Source organism: Parasteatoda tepidariorum, chromosome 8 (genome assembly GCF_982258835.1).
Source record: "Parasteatoda tepidariorum strain Cologne lab strain chromosome 8, Ptep-v5.0, whole genome shotgun sequence".
Taxonomy (NCBI): Eukaryota; Metazoa; Arthropoda; class Arachnida; order Araneae; family Theridiidae; genus Parasteatoda; species Parasteatoda tepidariorum.
The window spans coordinates 91,496,925-91,514,457 of NC_141762.1; the positions used below are offsets into that span (position 1 = coordinate 91,496,925).

At 34.1% G+C, this 17,533-nt stretch overlaps 1 protein-coding gene across 2 annotated transcripts in view; it reads left to right on the forward strand.

Moving 5' to 3' along the window:
- The window catches only part of LOC122272056 (long-chain-fatty-acid--CoA ligase 6), a 75,460-nt gene that overhangs the window by 41,161 nt on the left and 16,766 nt on the right, over positions 1 to 17,533 (forward strand). For both annotated transcript variants that reach the window (XM_087169339.1, XM_087169338.1), the window contains 5 exons: positions 2,712 to 2,834; positions 6,464 to 6,541; positions 9,166 to 9,300; positions 10,104 to 10,171; positions 13,963 to 14,110. In XM_087169339.1, coding sequence (XP_087025465.1) covers positions 2,712 to 2,834; positions 6,464 to 6,541; positions 9,166 to 9,300; positions 10,104 to 10,171; positions 13,963 to 14,110 — 552 coding nt within the window. The remainder of the gene's footprint in view (positions 1 to 2,711; positions 2,835 to 6,463; positions 6,542 to 9,165; positions 9,301 to 10,103; positions 10,172 to 13,962; positions 14,111 to 17,533) is intronic.

Below are 17,533 nucleotides of genomic sequence, written 5' to 3' on the forward strand. Positions count from 1 at the left end.
TTAGATAGTAAAAAAAATTTAATAAAAAAGTATTTAAAAAATTATTAAATAAAAAAAATTATTTAATAAAAAATTATTTACTAAATAATTATTTAATAAAATATTTAAATATTTCCTAATCTCCTACTAAAATAACTAGTAAGATTTTTTACTTACTTTCAATTGAAAGGCAAGTCTCAAGTTCTTACGAATTTTCATCTTATGTAACAATAACTTTGTTATTTTATCATAACATATTGTTACGAATACGAAGTTGATTTTCAAACTACTACTATTCATACCAATTAAGGCACATTTATGATTAAGTATTATACCTAGCAACAATTTTACCTTGGCCCCAATTTGGCTCGTAATTGGCTCAATATGGGTCTTATATGAACATGGACTGAGGGACCGATATTAGGATGTCTTGATTTTGCAATATTGCTCCTATATAGGACCAATAACACCCATTATGGGTCTAATATAGGGCCTATATTGGATGAATAATGAATATAAAACATCGGGTAAATCGGATAAATGGGTATAGGGTCGCTATTGGCTGTAAAATGGCCGTAAAATATCGAATGAATCGGACAATTCAATATATGGCCAATATCGAAACCCTTATTTAGAAAAGATTGGTGAATATTGGTCAAATGAGGACCCAATTTATTTTGCTGCTGGGATGCATTGTAGAATGAGAAAAGCAATGATGAACCAATTTAGAAGGAAGTTGTTTAGAGGGATATATATTAATAAATTACATTTTGTAATTTGAATAAGCTAGATCAACTCGACCAGTAATTTATCGGTTACATGCACTGCCTAAATGTACTAAAATGGTATATCACAAAAGCTAGATTGCGTCTTTTAGGTTGGTGTGGGGGTTAGAGTAGTTATCGACAATGTCAACCTTCATCTATGAAAAGGTACTCCCTCCCCTATTAGGATGGAGTTAGCATGTCTTATATACTAGTGAATTGGAATTATATTTTTTGTAGTGGTAGATTCACTACAGTACTCCCCCACCAGAATTATATCTGTGATAAAATTCGATGAACGGATACCACTACTTGATTCATTGCTGTTTTGTGAAAAGCCGGGACAGCTGTATTAAGATCACTGCACTTTTGACTGGTAATCATGAGAGCTGTTTTAAATTCACGATCGTGTTCGCTCCTGTGTTGCCATTATCAGTCGAGTGAATACGTTACACGTTATGAGTGATCGAAACTGAGTAGTAACAGCTCGAGGAGGTGGATAACGTCGCAGTCACAAGTAGCAAGTCAGCTGTTCAACGTAGATCATCCATCGAAGTAGTCGTGTTCAAATTGAAATGGGCGTCACTGTCAAGATGGGTGTGTTCATTTCGAAGGGGGAGCTTCTGTCAAGGTAGATATGTCCCCATCACGTCCGGATCACCAATGGGGGGACAGTGTAGTTATCGACAATGTCAGCCTTCTTCTATGAAGAGGTAAGGTGATCTCCAACAGGATCGAGTAAACGTGTCTTATATACTAGTGAATTGGAATCATATTTTTGTAGTGGTAGATACTCTACAGTTGTTAACGCTGGCCGAATCTGTTTGCTACAGGGAATCAAAACTTCTATATGGGCAGACCAATTTAAGAAATGAACGATTCCATTTAACGATTAGTTCCTGTTTTGGCTGATTAAAACAAAATGTTCTTTCAATTAAGCTCGTTTCAAATTTTGTGATTAAACGCTGTGATTGATTTTATTCTTTTTGTTATGATTTGTAGAACAAGGAAATTTATGATTGACACCTGGGACCCTCAAATATAATAAATAATCTTTAAAAACTAAATTTTTCATTTATTATTATAATTAATTAATACTATAATTAATTATTACTATAACTAATTATTACTATAATTAATTATTACTATAACTAATTATTACTATGGGACCCTATTTTCAAAATTTCAGAATCTTGAAAATATGGTTCCAATAGTATGGTTCAAGAGAGAGGATTAAATTCTGTCAAAAAAAGTTTAGCAGAGAAAGTATTTTCCTATGTCTGATTACAAAACTTAAGGTTTCATCTACTCAAATTAATTTTCTCATTTAAGTTAATGTATCATTATATCAAAAGTTATTTAGCCACTTTGATTTTCTCATTTAAGATTATTATGTATCATTAGATCTAAAGTTATTAAGCCGCTTTAAATTTCGCATTTAAGTTAATGTATCATTTGATCAAAAGTTATTAAGCTGCTTTGATTTTCTCATTTAAGTTAATGTATCATTAGATCAAAAGTTATAAAGCCTCTTTGATTTTCTCATTTAAGTTAATGTATCATTAGATAAAAATTCATAAAGCCGCTTTGATTTTCTCATTTAAGTTAATGTATCATTAGATATAAAGTCATAACGCCGCTTTGTTTTTCTCATTTAAATTAATGTATCATTAGATCAAACGTTATTAAGCCGCTTTGGTTTTCTCATTTAAGTTAATGTATCATTAGATCAAAAGTTATAATGCCGCTTTGATCTTCTCATTTAAGTTAATGTATCATTAGATATAAAGTCATAAAGCCGATTTGATTTTCTCATTTAAATTAATGTATCATTAGATCAAACGTTATTAAGCCGCTTTGATTTTCTCATTTAAGTTAATGTATCATTAGATCAAATGTTATTAAGTTGCTTCAATTTCTTTTTGTTGCTCACTCTACATAAAATGTTAATCCGATGTGTCTCTTTAGAAACCACATCCTGAAGATATGGTTGAATTATGTTATACAAGCGGTACCACTGGCAATCCTAAGGGTGTAATATTGACTCATGAAAACTGGATAGCAGCTGCAGGAGCATTGTTATCAGAAATGGTAAGCACATATCCCTATGTTTATTATGCTACAGCAATAGACATTTAACACTTTTACTTTTTATTAATCATAAGTGCTGCTACTTTTTTTATAAGTAATAAAAGTATAAATAAAAAGTACGTACTAATGCTACTTCGCACGTTGAAGAGAGTTAAGCCAAAATACTTAATAATTGTCATAAATGAAGTTGGGCAAAGTTTTCGAACCAAAAATACACTAAATTAGCGTAAATTACTAATTAAGCTCTTGTTATGTAAATACATAATTATTTTAGTACGTTTATAAAATGTTCTAATCGAAATAACTTTTATCTACAAAACCTTCGTTTCATCGAAGAATTAATGTTTATTTGGCTTTAGACAATGAGCAAGCCTGTATAAAAACGGTTGCAATAAAGTTCAATCCTTTGAAGAGAAATGGGGAATTGTTAGCGATGTAATTTTTAACGGTATCGAATAAAGCAAAACATGAAACAATAAGACTAAGTGTTTAGAAATTATTTTTTTGAACAAAAAGCGCAGATTTGTTCTCATAATTATTTATGCACCTGTCGTTGCTGTACTGACAAATGAAGATTTATTTTTATATATATTTCACACTTATTAAAATAACCTTAAATACAAGTCAATTGGAAAAGTACAATTTTTATTTTGCATTTATTTTCATGTTGAACACTGTTTTTTTTCTATTTAATCTAGACAAATGAAGTATCGTTTATTTTTTAAGCACTAATTAATAATGCAAACAGTTAAGAAGTTATGATTACCTTAAATATTAAAAATATTATTTTTGCAATAACAATTTATCTTACAAGAAACGTAGCTAAAAAGTTGTTAAGTAAAATCAAGAAAAAAAATTTTTTTGTTCAACACCTCCGTTAGTAAGAGGTTTTGCTAGCTTGAACGTTAAGTTTAAGCTAAAAGGAAGTTAAAAGTTTCAAATAATATAATTCTTAATATTATTCATAATATTATTCTTAATACTAGTGGGCTGCTTCCCTTGCTCGCTAACGCTCGCCAACCCCCGAAGATTGCTACGCAATCTTATATGGTTTTCTTGGCAAACCAAGCTCGCTTCTCTCGCTACTGACTTAGGTACATTGCAAATGCACAAAATTCTAAGAATTCAAGACAATCATTCAAATCCATATAAAAACTTTTTTTTAAAAAAAATTGCATCTTTTTTGTAAATACTAAGTCATTAAAATAAATTTGAATTCAAATAAATGACATGTAATTCATTAAACCTATTAGAAATGTGCTATAGTATAATTCGTGATATAAATCAAAAATTGTCAAATAAATTCGTAATATATAAATTCGTGAAAAAAAGCGCTTTCGACAAAGTACTAAAATAGAGATCTATCGACAAAGACTGCTCACTTCCGCCTAACTTAATAGTATGAGATTGCCGCAGTTGATGCTCTCTGGTTATTTCCGTTTCCGTTTTTGAAAGCGCTATATGTTGAGCCACCTCAGTTAGATTAGGCATGTGACTTTTTTAGCGGCAATCATTGGTCTATTTTCTAGCGTTGCTATTCGGGGAGTTGTAATGAGGCTTTTTTTTTCTCTCCGTGTAAGAGAAATAGTAACGTAAATAAAAACAAAGCAAACGTTGCCACCAGAGGAAAGGAAGTACAGCCAAAATTTGGGAGCCACGTAAGAGAATTATGTATATTAGATTTGTTAAACTTTCCGAGTGTAATCCTTATAATTACATTACTTTTGCGAGTAATAAATACGGAATATTAATATTAAAAGAGTGAGAAAATACTTGTCTATAATTCCGCAGATTGTCGTTGATCACTCTAATTGGAAAGTTAGGTTTTTTTTCAGTAAATTTTGACTCTTGTTCCTAATCACATGCGTATGTAGTAGCTCTCAAACAACGTTAGAAAAAAAATATACGATTTTATTATGCTTACTTCCCATAAAACATACGCATAAATAATTTTGATACTCGTTACTTTTTCACAAGTAATAAAAGAACAGGTAAAAAATACGTACTTTTACTAGTACCTCTGCTAATTTATCAATTTTGTAGGTAGGTATGTACTTTATTAAAGTCGGACTAGAGCTGAACAATGGCCCATTGGCGAAGGTCAGGGAAACATCTCTGAGGATAATAGGAAGACATGTCATCGCAATTTTGATCCTCTGCAGAGGGGAGGGATCCCCTGCTTTGGTAGCCCGACTACCTGCACGCGAAATCGATTTCTTGACCGTAGAACAGTTTAACGAGGAACGATACCGTGCACCCTTGGTCACTACGCTGGCTGATCACAGTGGTCGCTTACTGACAGCCACCAGTGATGCTTGATTTCCATGTTCTACTGAGAACCGTGTCTTTGCGATCAGTCTACTGCGGGATTATAAATTTTGTAAACTTCTACTACTTTTACTCAAATTTCTACTTTCATTACTAGTTAAAGAGGGGGGGAAATGCCGCAACATATTTTGTAATATTGTAAGTTGATATGAATTGAAAACCAAGGAGGAAAAACTGCTTATGTCCATGAAAGCAAATGATGCAAAACGAAAAGTTTTAAGTTTTGAGATTATTCAGAAGCTAGTATACAACTGACATCATAAGAATACAAACATACTTGAATATCGCTTGAGTAAAAATATACATTTATTTACATCCTCTAAAAAAATTTCAATCAAATTTTAAAATTTTTGATGTTGGGAAAAATTTTGAAAATCGGGATGGACAAAGACCATTTTTTTCTCGAAATTCCTCTCCAATCAAAACTTCCTCAGCAGAACTACAGTCGTTTTATTAACTCTGATTTTCTTTTAAGGCGTGGACGGGATCCGTTTCTCCCCATTATAACCCATCTTCAAAATGTAATAACTCTCGGGGAAGACAGATTTTCCGCGTTGTTTATATTATTTTATTTCATAACCATCGTTGAACAGCCAACCCAGTTTGTGTTAACTAATGTTCAACTACTTAGACTTGTAATTTTGAACCCACTCCGGAAAACAAGAGAACTCCAGGATCGAGCATTGGGAGAAATTTGCCTTCGTGGAGGACTTTCTGATGGAACTAAGCTGTATTTGCGTTACATGGAGAGGAAATCCACGAAAATATCCCACGGTAAGCCTGAGGGCAAGGTGACTCTAACCCATGATCCGTCTACAACTGAGAATATTTCAGGTCAGCACTATGTTTGGTGCAAACCGGATGTAGAATTCGTATCTACCCACCATCGCTGGGGTTCGAACCCGGTTCATCTCATTGGAAGGCGAATGCTCAATCCTCTGGGCCACCACAGCTCTGCGATATTATTAGAAGTAAGAATGAACTTCAACTACTGTCTAATGTTGTTAGATAGTAGTTGAAGTCCTAAGTTTTGACCAATCAATATCACATGTTAATGATTGGATTGGTCAAAACTTAGTAATCATCAAAATACAACGCATGGTGATTGAATCATCATTTTTGTTGAAAATGGACAAAAATGGTCCCTCCTCTTTTTTCGTCAGTTGAATAACATAAGCATATAATAGGTTGAATTTAAGATGCATTAAATGACACATTTCTTTTATACAAATACTTCTAAGTTGTCATTTGCAGTATATGTTTTATGATACCATGAATGTATTTTTAAAACTTTTTTAAAGGGGTCACTTGCGTTTACTAAATCAGATGTTTCAATATCTTATTTGCCTTTAGCACATTCTTTCGAGCAAATTGTTCAAGTAAGTTCATAATTTTTTTCTTTGTTAACATTTCCTGTTTTTAACCACTTTCTGTTTTTAACCATCATTTCCTTACTATCCGTGAGTTATCTCGGGTCCGTATATACTGCAGTTAAGTATTGTGCTTTAATAGGCACCACGCGAATTTTTGTCTAAGGAACTTCGACTCTAAAAAAGGAAATACATTTTAGCTCCACGTTGCTACAAAACTGCGGTTTTTAATAAAAAATATTGAACGTTTAGAGGCAAATAGCTTTATATTTTACTGGTTTATAATATTGGGTAAACGAATATAATATAGCTATTACAAACAGCTATAACTATTTAATGAAAAATAATTTATCGATACGATCGTAGAATGTAGATGGAACTTCAAAATTTCCTTACGTAAGGAGCAGGCGCAGTGAAGCGGAAATCTGTGCATGAGCGAGTTCATTAGTGAAAATGGCGGGTCCCGCGAAGAAGGTGTTCTGTGTGTTTCTGCTCTTGCATTTATTACATTTATTAATACTTTAAATGCTTAACTTAAATCTAAAAATCGTAATGTTGAATAAATATATACAGAATCATCATCATCATCTACAATCCTAATCCTATGATGGATATCAGACCATCGGCCAAAGACTAAAAAGAAGGGCGGGCTGTTCATTCATGCATGAAAAAAATTATTCGTTCTTTTAGAGAACACGATGTCTTACGTCACGTTGATTATCTGATTATTTCTTGACTTCTCTTCACTTTCATCCTGGAGACGAATCTTTAAAAGACTAAAACACTAAAGTTTATAACTTGAAATTACCTGTTTCCACAAAACCAATGCTGCGCAAGTCTCGATGCGCAAATGAAGCAGTTATCTTGCTGGAAGATAAACGCGTCTTTCCCAAAATATTGCCAAAAAATTGGGGGAGCAACATTGTCCAGTTGCTCGTATAGTTTCCGAACTAAAAAACTTCCAAAAAAAAAAAAACATTTTTTTCAAAATGTATTAGATAGAAGGTTTTTCCCAAGAACTTTTCCACCAATTTTATTCGATTTTTATATTTTGTCATCAAATTTACATAGTTTAAAATGTAGAAATTCATATATCCTACGATTTAAAAAATTTTCGACACTTATTTAATAAAATAATGAAATAAAGCAATAAAATCAAATTATAAAACAAACTATTGCAGGTTGTTTTACATGAAACTATAGTTCGAAAAACAACATTTATGGCAATGCGTGTAAAATGTTCGTGCGGCAACCTGTGCATTTTGATAGTAAAAAAGTCAACCTCATTGAAAAAAATGTATGTTTTTACAGAGGAAGTATGTATTTGTATCTGATTCTGCAACTTAATTACTAGTTAGCAGTAACTAATTATCATATTTGAGGCTGCTCTTTTGAACCATAATCATCGGCACAAATTTTATAAATATCCGATTATTAGAACAAGAGTTATTCTGGTTGACATCTTTTAGATTTTATGCAGTGTACATGTATAAGCGAGTCAATTTCACAGAAATTCCAAATTTTAATTGCAATTCTCTTACAACATCAAAATCGAAAGATAAACGTCTTTAATTACGTTGTAAAGGATAACCACTACGTCATATGGAGAATATTTTTACATCGAAATTAAAAACAGCGTTAGAGAGGGAAACGTATTATCAGGAGTCTTCATTTTAAGGAGACTTTGAATATATCCTAAAAATAAAATCCTCTGTAATTCTTCTTTCTCTCTGATTAAGAATAGCGTTATAGAGGGAAATGTATTATCGGGAGACTTCATTTCAAAGCAGACTTTGAAAACATTCTAAAAATAAAATCTTCTGTAATTCTTCTTTCTCCCTGATTAAGAATAGCGTTATAGAGGGAAATGTATTATCGGGAGACTTCCTTTCAAAGCAGACTTTGAATACATTCTAAAAAATAAAATCCTCTGTAATTCTTCTTTCTCTCTGATTAAGAATAGCGTTATAGAGGGAAATGTATTATGGGGAGACTTCGTTTTAAGGAGACTTTTAATACATTCTAAAAAATAAAATCCTCTGTAATTTTTCTTTCTCTCAGATTAAGAATAGCGTTATAGAGGGAAATGTATTTTCGGGAGACTTCATTTCAAAGCAGACTTTGAATACATTCTAAAAAATAAAATCCTCCGTAATTCTTCTTTCTCTCTGATTAAGAATAGCATTATAGAGGGAAATGTATTATGGGGAGGCTTCGTTTTAAGAAGACTTTGAATACATTCTAAAAAATAAAATCCTCTGTAATTCTTCTTACTCTCTGATTAAGAATAGCGTTATAGAGGGAAATGTATTTTCGGGAGACTTCATTTCAAAGCAGACTTTGAATACATTCTAAAAAATAAAATCCTCTGTAATTTTTCTTACTCTCTGATTAAGAATAGCGTTATAGAGGGAAAAGTATTATCGGGAGACTTCATATCGAGGCAGACTTTGAAAACATTCTAAAAAAATAAAATCCTCTGTAATTCTTCTTTCTCTCTGATCAAATAGAAAAGAGAACTCAAGAGAATTTTTGAAATTTCCTTAAATAAAAACTACATAAAAATTCTACATTTTTCATAGAATTGTAAAAAGAGTTACTACTAAATAGTTTTAATACTTTTTCCTTTTTAGGCTGTAATGTTTACGGTAGGTGCAAGCATAGGTTTCTACTCTGGCGATGTTAATTCACTTTTAGACGATATGAAAGTTTTAAAACCCACTTTTTGGCCAGCGGTACCTAGAATGTTGAACAAGCTCTATGATATGGTAATACGAAAGTATTTATGTACATATGATTTTTTACTTACAGCACTTTAGCCACTGTGCATATTTTATTAATGGCATTGCATATTTAGACGATACAACTTTTGAAACAACTTACTCTTTGCCTACCACGGTTCGAACCAAGGTTCGATTCCCTGTGCTGTGCGTCTGAAAGCTTTTTACTTACATGTCTTACTGAACATGTAAGTAAAATGCAATGCTTCCAAAATAGGAAAGGTTCACACAGAGATGAATAGTTAGGGAGCGTGGTGCGGAAACCGAGTAATTACTACCATCTGCGTTTTGATTGTAGAAGTGAAATGCGTGCTTGTGCCAGAATCGAATTCAGGTCATCATTAAGGATGAACCTAATATCTTCACCAATAATCGATTACAAAGCTTTCGTGGACGTTAACTATCAAAACATTTAAAACAACGCATGGTGAAATTCAATTAAAGTTTTAAAAAAGATTTTATACGGGGCGTTATACAATACGCACTCGTCATAAAAATGAAATAAAAAATGTCTGCACATTACAATTTTTAGGTATTTTTTAAGGAAAGTTAAAAAAATGTTTTCCAGTAAGCATGAAGTAAAAAACACCCGAAATTTATTTATTTATTATCGTAATTGTTCCTTATTTCATAAATTAACTTTTCATAAATTGAGTTTTTCACTTGTTCAAAAGCATCCTCTTTCTTCTAACAGAGAAAATGCATTTGTTAACTATTTCTGTTTTGCATACAATAAGTCATCTTGTAAAAATATACCGAAAAATCAGTACTGATTTATTCACTTTTTACAGACTCAAGCAAAACTTAGTAAAGAAATGATGAAGATGAATGTTGTAAGCAATAGACATGGAATGAAAAAGTAATGAATTTAAGATGAAATGATTGAAAAATGTATTTACGATTTATTTATATGCAAAATTTAAATTTTTAACTTAAAATTCAAAATATTTACTTAAAATCCAAGTGTAAAATTAAAAAATATATATAGTATATTTACAATCCCTGTACAAATTATCGGACGCACTATAAAATTCTAGGTAAAATCTTAATTATTAATTAAAAGCTGTATAGTATCCAGGTGATACTATACAGCTTTATTGTTTCCACGCGACTGAAACCGGTTTGCACTTGTGTATCCATTCGTTTATCAGTCAGTTAACATTGTAATGCAATACGTTAAAAATAAACACAAATAGAAAATATATAAAAAAATCTGATGAATAAAAACCCATTGCATGCATGTTTAAATAGAAAAGTATTACCTATAATCTCGTACAAAACATGTAATTATTAAAAAACTACAGTGCGTCTAATAATCTGGTCTATAATTATTATAATATACTAATATAATACCTGATATAACAAATGTTCTATATTAGAGCCACGATGGGGATGGAGCGTCCGCCTTCCAATAAGGTATACCGGGGTTCGATCCCAGCAATGGCTGGTCGATACGAATTCCGCATCCGGCTTGCATCGATCACAGTGCTGACGTGAAATATCCTTAGTGGTAGACGGATCATGAGTTAAGAGTCCCCTTGCCTTCAGGCTAACCATGGGAGGTTCTCGTAGTCCTCCTCTCTATGTAACGCAAATGCGGGTTAGTTCCATCAAAAAGTCCTCCACGAAGGCAAATTTCTCTCAATACATGATTCTGGAGTTACCTTGTTTTCTGGATTGGGCTATGGAGCTTAACATTAGTAGTCGTAAACCCTAAAATTGGGTCAGCTGTTCAACGACGGTTATTAAAAAAATGCTCAATATTTATATAATATATCGTCTAATTTATGAAATCGTCAATTTATACTATACATCGTCTAATTTAACCAATTTATACACGAACGTAAGCAAGTGCAAAAAGGTTTCAGTAGCGTAAAAATAATAAAGCTGTATAGTATCGCATGATAATTAAGATTTTACATACAATCTTATAGTGAGTCTAATAATCTGGCAAGGGGCCTGTATTAACTATTTGGTTACGGCGCTTAGTATGATGAAGCCATTCTGGTCCACTTATTGTACCAGCCGTAGGCAAAAGTCTAAATCTCTCTTGTATTTAAAAAAATAAAAATTAGTATATTAAAAAAATTTCTAATTAAAAAAATTAAGAAAAACAGAATTGATTACAATAAAAGAATAAATAATAAACTTTCTAAAGTCATAAAAAATCCAATGGTTTGGGATTGTAAAGAAAAGGAATAAATGCACAAAGAAGATTTTTATTTTATTTTATGGCCGTCGTTCAACAGCCGACCCAATTTTATGGGTTTACGACTACTAATGTTCCACTCCGTAGCCTTGTAATTTTGAACCCTATCGAAAAGACAAGGGAACTCCTGGATCGAGTATTGGGAGAAATTTGCGACTTTTTGATAGAGCTAACCCTCATTTGCGTTACATGGAGAGGAAGACCACGAGAATCTCCCACGGGTAGCCTGACTGCAAAAGGACTCTAACCCATGATCCATCTACCACTGAGGATATTTCAAGTCAGCACTGTGGTCGGTGCAAGCCGGATGCGGAATTCGCATCGACTGGGATTCGAACCCGGTTTGCCTCATTGGAAGGCGAACGCTCTATCCCCTGAGCCATCGCGGCACAAGAAGATCTTTAAAGAAAGATGCGAGGATTAACGAAAGGGTATATGACCCAAGAATATATGGATGAACGCTGTCGAGGAGGACCTCAAGCAGTTGAGGCCCTGCCGTGACCGTAAATAACGTTTTTCTCTTACTGTAAGCTTTTACATTACTGTGAAATTGCAGCAGTACTTTATAATTGTTACGACACGTTTATCCTAACTTTAGCCAGTGCTCTCCACCAAAGGCCCAAAAAAGGGGCGCAAAATGTCAATATGAAGAAAAGACACACTTTTGTGAAAATCAAAGCGTTTGGGATCTAATATTTTTAACATTTAAAATACCACTCTATTTTACATTATAAAACCGTCGTTGAACAGACTACCCAATTTTAGGATTACGACTACCAATGTTCAACTCCATAGCCATGTAGTTTTGAACCCAATCCAGGAGACGAGAGAACTCCTGGCTCAAGTATTGAGAGAAATTTTGCCTTCGTGGAGGACTTTTAGATGGAACAAACCCACATTTGCGTTACATGGCGAGGAATACCACAAGAAACTCCGACCGTTAGCCTGATGGCATGGGGACACCATCCCATGATTCGTCTACCACTGAGGATACGTCAGCACTGTGGTCGGTGCAAGCCGAGTGTGTAATTCGTATTGACTAATCATTGTTGAGATTCGAACCCGGTTTACCTCATTGGAAGGTGAACGCTCTATCTCCTGAGCCACCTGAGCCACCACTCTATTGCTGCATTACCTGACTCATAAAAATTTAGGAATTACTTATTGATTTTGGTAATTTTCTCATAGGTTGAAAAATCACGCCAAATTAACAATTTGTAAGTTAAGTGTTTAATAAGTATTAAAATATTTAAGCTGCTTTCCCATTCTAAAATTTAAATGATTCCTTACGGTATATGAAATTTAAAACTATAAATTTGCCTTAAGAGTATCAGCACTTAAACTGTGGCTGTTTTATTTTACTTGGCGAAATAGATTCGAGAAACACTTTTGAGAATGACGAGTAGGAATACTAAAGCACGCGCGCAACAGACTACTTCAAAGTAAAATTGCTAGAGAGGCCATGCTCTAGCATGGACTATTACTGCAGTGATTTAGTAATTAATTATGATAAAAGAACATTAATAAATTTGACAAATCGCATAATATAAAATTACTTTAAGTTCGATTCTGTAGTCAATTATTATTAGACTGAACCAATAGGACGTTCTCGAATTCTCGAGTAAATTTCAAGGTTAAAATTTCATTCGTAAAGAACTTTGCGACTGAAGCCATTGCGAACACGGGTTTCATGAGGAAGAAAACCATAGTAATTTTACCCCTAAAAATAAATTCAACTCCCTCAATAAAAAAAATGAACAACCCATCTAATTGGGCACTTGAAAATAATCACATGATTGTGTCTAATGACGTGTTTGTGCGTGGCATGTATATGTCTCAGCTTTAAGGTTTGAGTTAATGTTGCTGTTGTTGTCGTAGGCCATTAAGGCAAACGGTGCGATTGTTCATGTCTTCCAGTGGCGCCATCTATGGCCAATAATTCGACTTCCCACCCATACGTCACACCTATTTACAGGGCGGTACCGTTTATACATCCATTCATTCCTCCACAGATCGTAATTTGGACTTGAACTAGAGAACGAATAATCTCCAATTCAGTACCCCCAGAGGTTTAATTTGTTTTGGGAACGTGGAGGAATTTGCGACCCTACAGATTTAGCGTGCATCAGTCACCACTGACAACACGGGGAGTCTTCGGTCGGCTGAATTCAAACTCCCTTTCTTATGAACGGGAGTCCAGCGTCCTGCCAACAAGGCTATCCCGGCCTCGTTTGAGTTAACTATCACGCTGAATCAATTTTCGGATAAGATTTAATTGGATACCTGCAGATGACATCACCCGTGTGTGTCGAACCTGATTGGCTGACCCACACCGCTTGCAAGTATCCAACTGGATTTAGGAACTAAAAATTGCCAATTTCCTATTTTATTTTAACAAAGTTAATTAGTTTTAATTGGAGCTGAATCTATCCTTATTTCAGATCTAGAGGTATAGAAGAGCTCTGGACTCCAGAAATATGTAAAGGTTTCGCTGAAAGTCTAGGGGGAAACATAAAAGCCATTCTTTCCGCAGCAGCACCCATATCAGAGACTGTTCTTCGATTTTATCGCCAAGTCTTAAACTGCCAAGTAAGCACTTGTGTGAACAATAACCCTTGTGTAAACTTCAAAAAACTTGAATCTTATTATTGCAGCAACTGTGAAGCTATTTAAAAGTTGTGGTTCATACTATTCTTAATTCTTCATCTAGATAACAGTGTAAAGTTGGTTTTAATGCCAGCAGAAACCTTTTTCACAAAACCCTAACAAGGTTTTGAAATTCGAATTAAGCTTGCACAACCTGCCAATTTATATCGAGATTGAATCTATCTTGACAAAACGAGGCTTAGAAAACCTGCTGAAATTAAATCAAGATTGACAGCTCCATCTTTTTTTATTTCTTTTTTTTTGTTTCATTAAAAATAAGGTTTTTGCAACAATCATGTAATGTAAGAAAGAATAGTTAAAAAAACAAGGTTTATCTCAGATTTTATGATCATAATTGTATCATGTTTTTTGTCTTTTTTGAAGTGGCAAATATATAATTCTTTTATTATTATAAAAGTCTTGGTTGGCGAGATAAATGAACACTCATCATCAAAAAATGTTGCGTTTGAGAACCTTACCCTTATTAGGAAAAGAAAGTTTAAAAACAAGGTTTTCAATAAGAAAATAAGATTTTTTTTGTAATGTTAGCCTGAAGATGTGTGCCTTTACTTAATATTCAAAAAAAAAGAATAACATTTCTGTTCTGTGGAAATAATGATTACCCCGCCAATCTTTTATTGTCAATCAAGAGATACCACAAATAAGTAAGGTTGCTTACTATTTGGGTATACACCGAAGAGCCATTACATTATGATCACCCTCCATCTATAGCAATGGGCTCGCCCAGGTTTTCATGGTTTCTCGCCCAGGAACAATGCTTTCATGGGGCACATTAGGTCCCATAATCCTCATAGAACAATCCCTGACGTCTGTAAGCTACTTGAACATAGTTCACCCATTGATGACAACAGTTTTTCCTGCCGGGGATGGTGTTTACCAACAGGATAATGCACCATGTCATAAGGGTCGAATCGTCATGGATTGGTTCGAGGAACATTCCAGTGACTTTCAAGTCATATCTTGGCCCCCAAATTCACTTGACCTTAATCCAATAGAGCATTTATGGTCCTACTTGGAAAATCAAATTCGTGCTGCCACACTACCCTCCTTGCAATGTGAGGAAATTGCAGGACCAGCTGGTGAGCGCTTGGTACCAGATACCTCAGACTACCTATCAGCACCTTGTGGAATCAATACACGGCGGGTGCTAGCAATTTTGAGGACTAAAGGTGGTCCTACATGTTATAAGCAGGGTGGTCGTAATGTAATGGCTCTTCGGTGTATATGCAGCGTGATAGCACGATCACGAGGCAAATCAGTCACCACATAGACTGCTGACCTCATGAATCCCTACCATAACTATTTTAAAAAACATGATGGATGGGATAAGGGTCCGCTGTGCTGCCAAGGTGCGAAGCTCAACAAACAAAAGAAGAAAGAAGAAAACCACGAGGCAAACTTAGAGAGGTAGTTGAGTGTACTAAGCGTGTAATTTTCGTATAGCAATGTTGGGTCTAAAGGAACGCTTTAAAGCACGCGAAAAGTTACACGGGTGTTGAGTCTTCAGGTTAACAGATGGCGTTAGCTAAATCTTGAGAAGCTTTTAAAGAATGAGTTTCACTTTTGTGCTGAGAATGCTTCTGTTTTACAGTTTTTCCATGTCTCTGTAGTTAATACTTGGATTTTTTTGCACTAAACTTGTAAGAAAAGAAAATAGTTTCATTTTAAAAAAATATAAAATATGCGTATAACTTCGAATTTTTGATGATTGCTTGACCACATCCAACTCCCGGTAAAAAAAATTTAATAATACTTCAATTTTCTATTTTTTTTCAAGAGATGTTTAAGTACAGATTATCAATGTCATGAATCTGGAAGAAAAAGAAACGGTTTCAATGGTCAGTTGAGACTTATGTTTTTCAGTTAGTTGTTTCATTTCAACAGAGGTAGGTACTTTATTTACGTCACACTGGGGTTGCACATCTGGCTACGGTCTGGGAAACATCCCTGAGAATGATCCGACGACAAGCCGTAGCAATTTTGATCCTCTGCAGAAGGAATGGCTCCCCTGCTTTGGTAGCCCAACGATCTGTGTGCGAAGCCGAGCACGTTACGGTAGAACAGCTTAACGAGGACCGATACCCTGAACCTTCGGTCCTATGCAGACAGATCAAAATGGTCACCCACCCGCTTACTGAGAGCAGCCAGTTATGCTCGACTTCAATGTTCTACTGGGAACCAAGTCTTTACGATCAGTCCACTGCGGGACATTTATTTTCTAAATCAACTCTCTGTGCTTTTTTGCAGAAAAGCAGTATTTTCAATAAGTGTTCGAGATTGCGATCACTAATGAACTACTGCTGATTTTGACTGGCAATACAGTAGTTAGAAGATGGTAGTGAGCAAGAAAACCGTGATCCAATGTATCAGATGAAGAATGTCATTCGCAAACCGTGATTTTGAGAGTGTGGGGAGGTTTGGTGAAAATGAATGGTTGATGCATAAGGAAAAGCCAGACATGCATCGAATGTATGATGGCGCTGCTAATGGAAACAGCAAAGAATCTGTGTTGTACCAAAAATGGTTTCTTGGTACAATAAAAGTGAAGCTTTTTGCAGCACACACAATGTTCGAAAGTAAGCAGCAAAAGAAGCACTTTGCATTAGTTTTGTAAAAAGAACTAGTTTTGCCTCCCGTGTAGTTTTTTGCCTTTGCGCTTAAACACAACCCTTTAAACCTTATATTCCTATACAAAATTATAATTGCTTACGCGTACACCTTCCTAGTTTGCGCCGTGATTGGCGAATCACCCTGTTTCATACGCAAATTATGTATATTTACAAACTTATTCTCAATGCATAATGAGTAAATATCGGTAAATGCGTATAAGTATTACAAGCATTGTGAATTGTTTTCTCAATCAATACCAATTGGTTTTAGGATTAGCGGCTATCTATTGTAACCTTTGTAGCCTTGTAGTCTTCAGTAGAATAACTATATTTTTTACGATATATATATATCATAAAATTATTTAAAAAAGGAGTTATAGTTTCGTTGTTTTACGGGAATTCTAGATTTGGTAACATACTTCGCTAACGAAGGAGAACATTCGTTCTTGAAAAAGAAACAACTATATTACGTTGCAAAAGTATTGGATTTGATTGGACTACTAAAAATGGTTCGTCTTCTGCTGATACGCTCTTAACACATCAAATGTAACAAAAAGAATTTTTATTTTGTTTCGCTGTAAGAGAAATTATATTATTCTTTCAGTTTCTTTAAATGCAAAAACAAAGTTGTATATATTTGTTACAATTGTTAGAAATCATCTATATTATATAAAACGCTAATACGTACGTATGTATGTATCAATAAAACCGATGATATTTCTTTTCTCGCGCTGGC